The 207-nt window shown below is 70.0% G+C and overlaps 1 protein-coding gene across 1 annotated transcript in view; it reads right to left on the bottom strand.

Annotated features, from left to right (window-relative positions):
• The window catches only part of LOC119588089 (alpha-catulin-like), a gene marked incomplete at both ends in the record, with an annotated part of 86,154 nt that overhangs the window by 33,394 nt on the left and 52,553 nt on the right, over positions 1-207 (bottom strand). Inside the window, 1 exon segment of the mRNA XM_037936798.1 lies at positions 145-207. Within this exon segment, the coding sequence (XP_037792726.1) occupies positions 145-207 (63 nt within the window).

Consider the following 207-nt stretch of genomic DNA (forward strand, 5'->3'; position numbering starts at 1 on the left):
GAGTAAACATTAAAACCAACCCTCCCTACTCCTCCCCCTCCCCGCCCACCCCGCCCACCCTACCCTCCCGCCCACCCTACCCTCCCCGCCCACCCTACCAACCCTCCCCACCCCGCCCACCCCCCCACCCCGCCCGCGACTCACCTTGGAAGCCGTGAGCAGCATCATGGTGGACCGGTCGAGCACCTGCCTCGCCGCCGCCATCTG

This window comes from Penaeus monodon, chromosome 23, assembly GCF_015228065.2.
Source record: "Penaeus monodon isolate SGIC_2016 chromosome 23, NSTDA_Pmon_1, whole genome shotgun sequence".
In the NCBI taxonomy this organism is placed as follows: Eukaryota; Metazoa; Arthropoda; class Malacostraca; order Decapoda; family Penaeidae; genus Penaeus; species Penaeus monodon.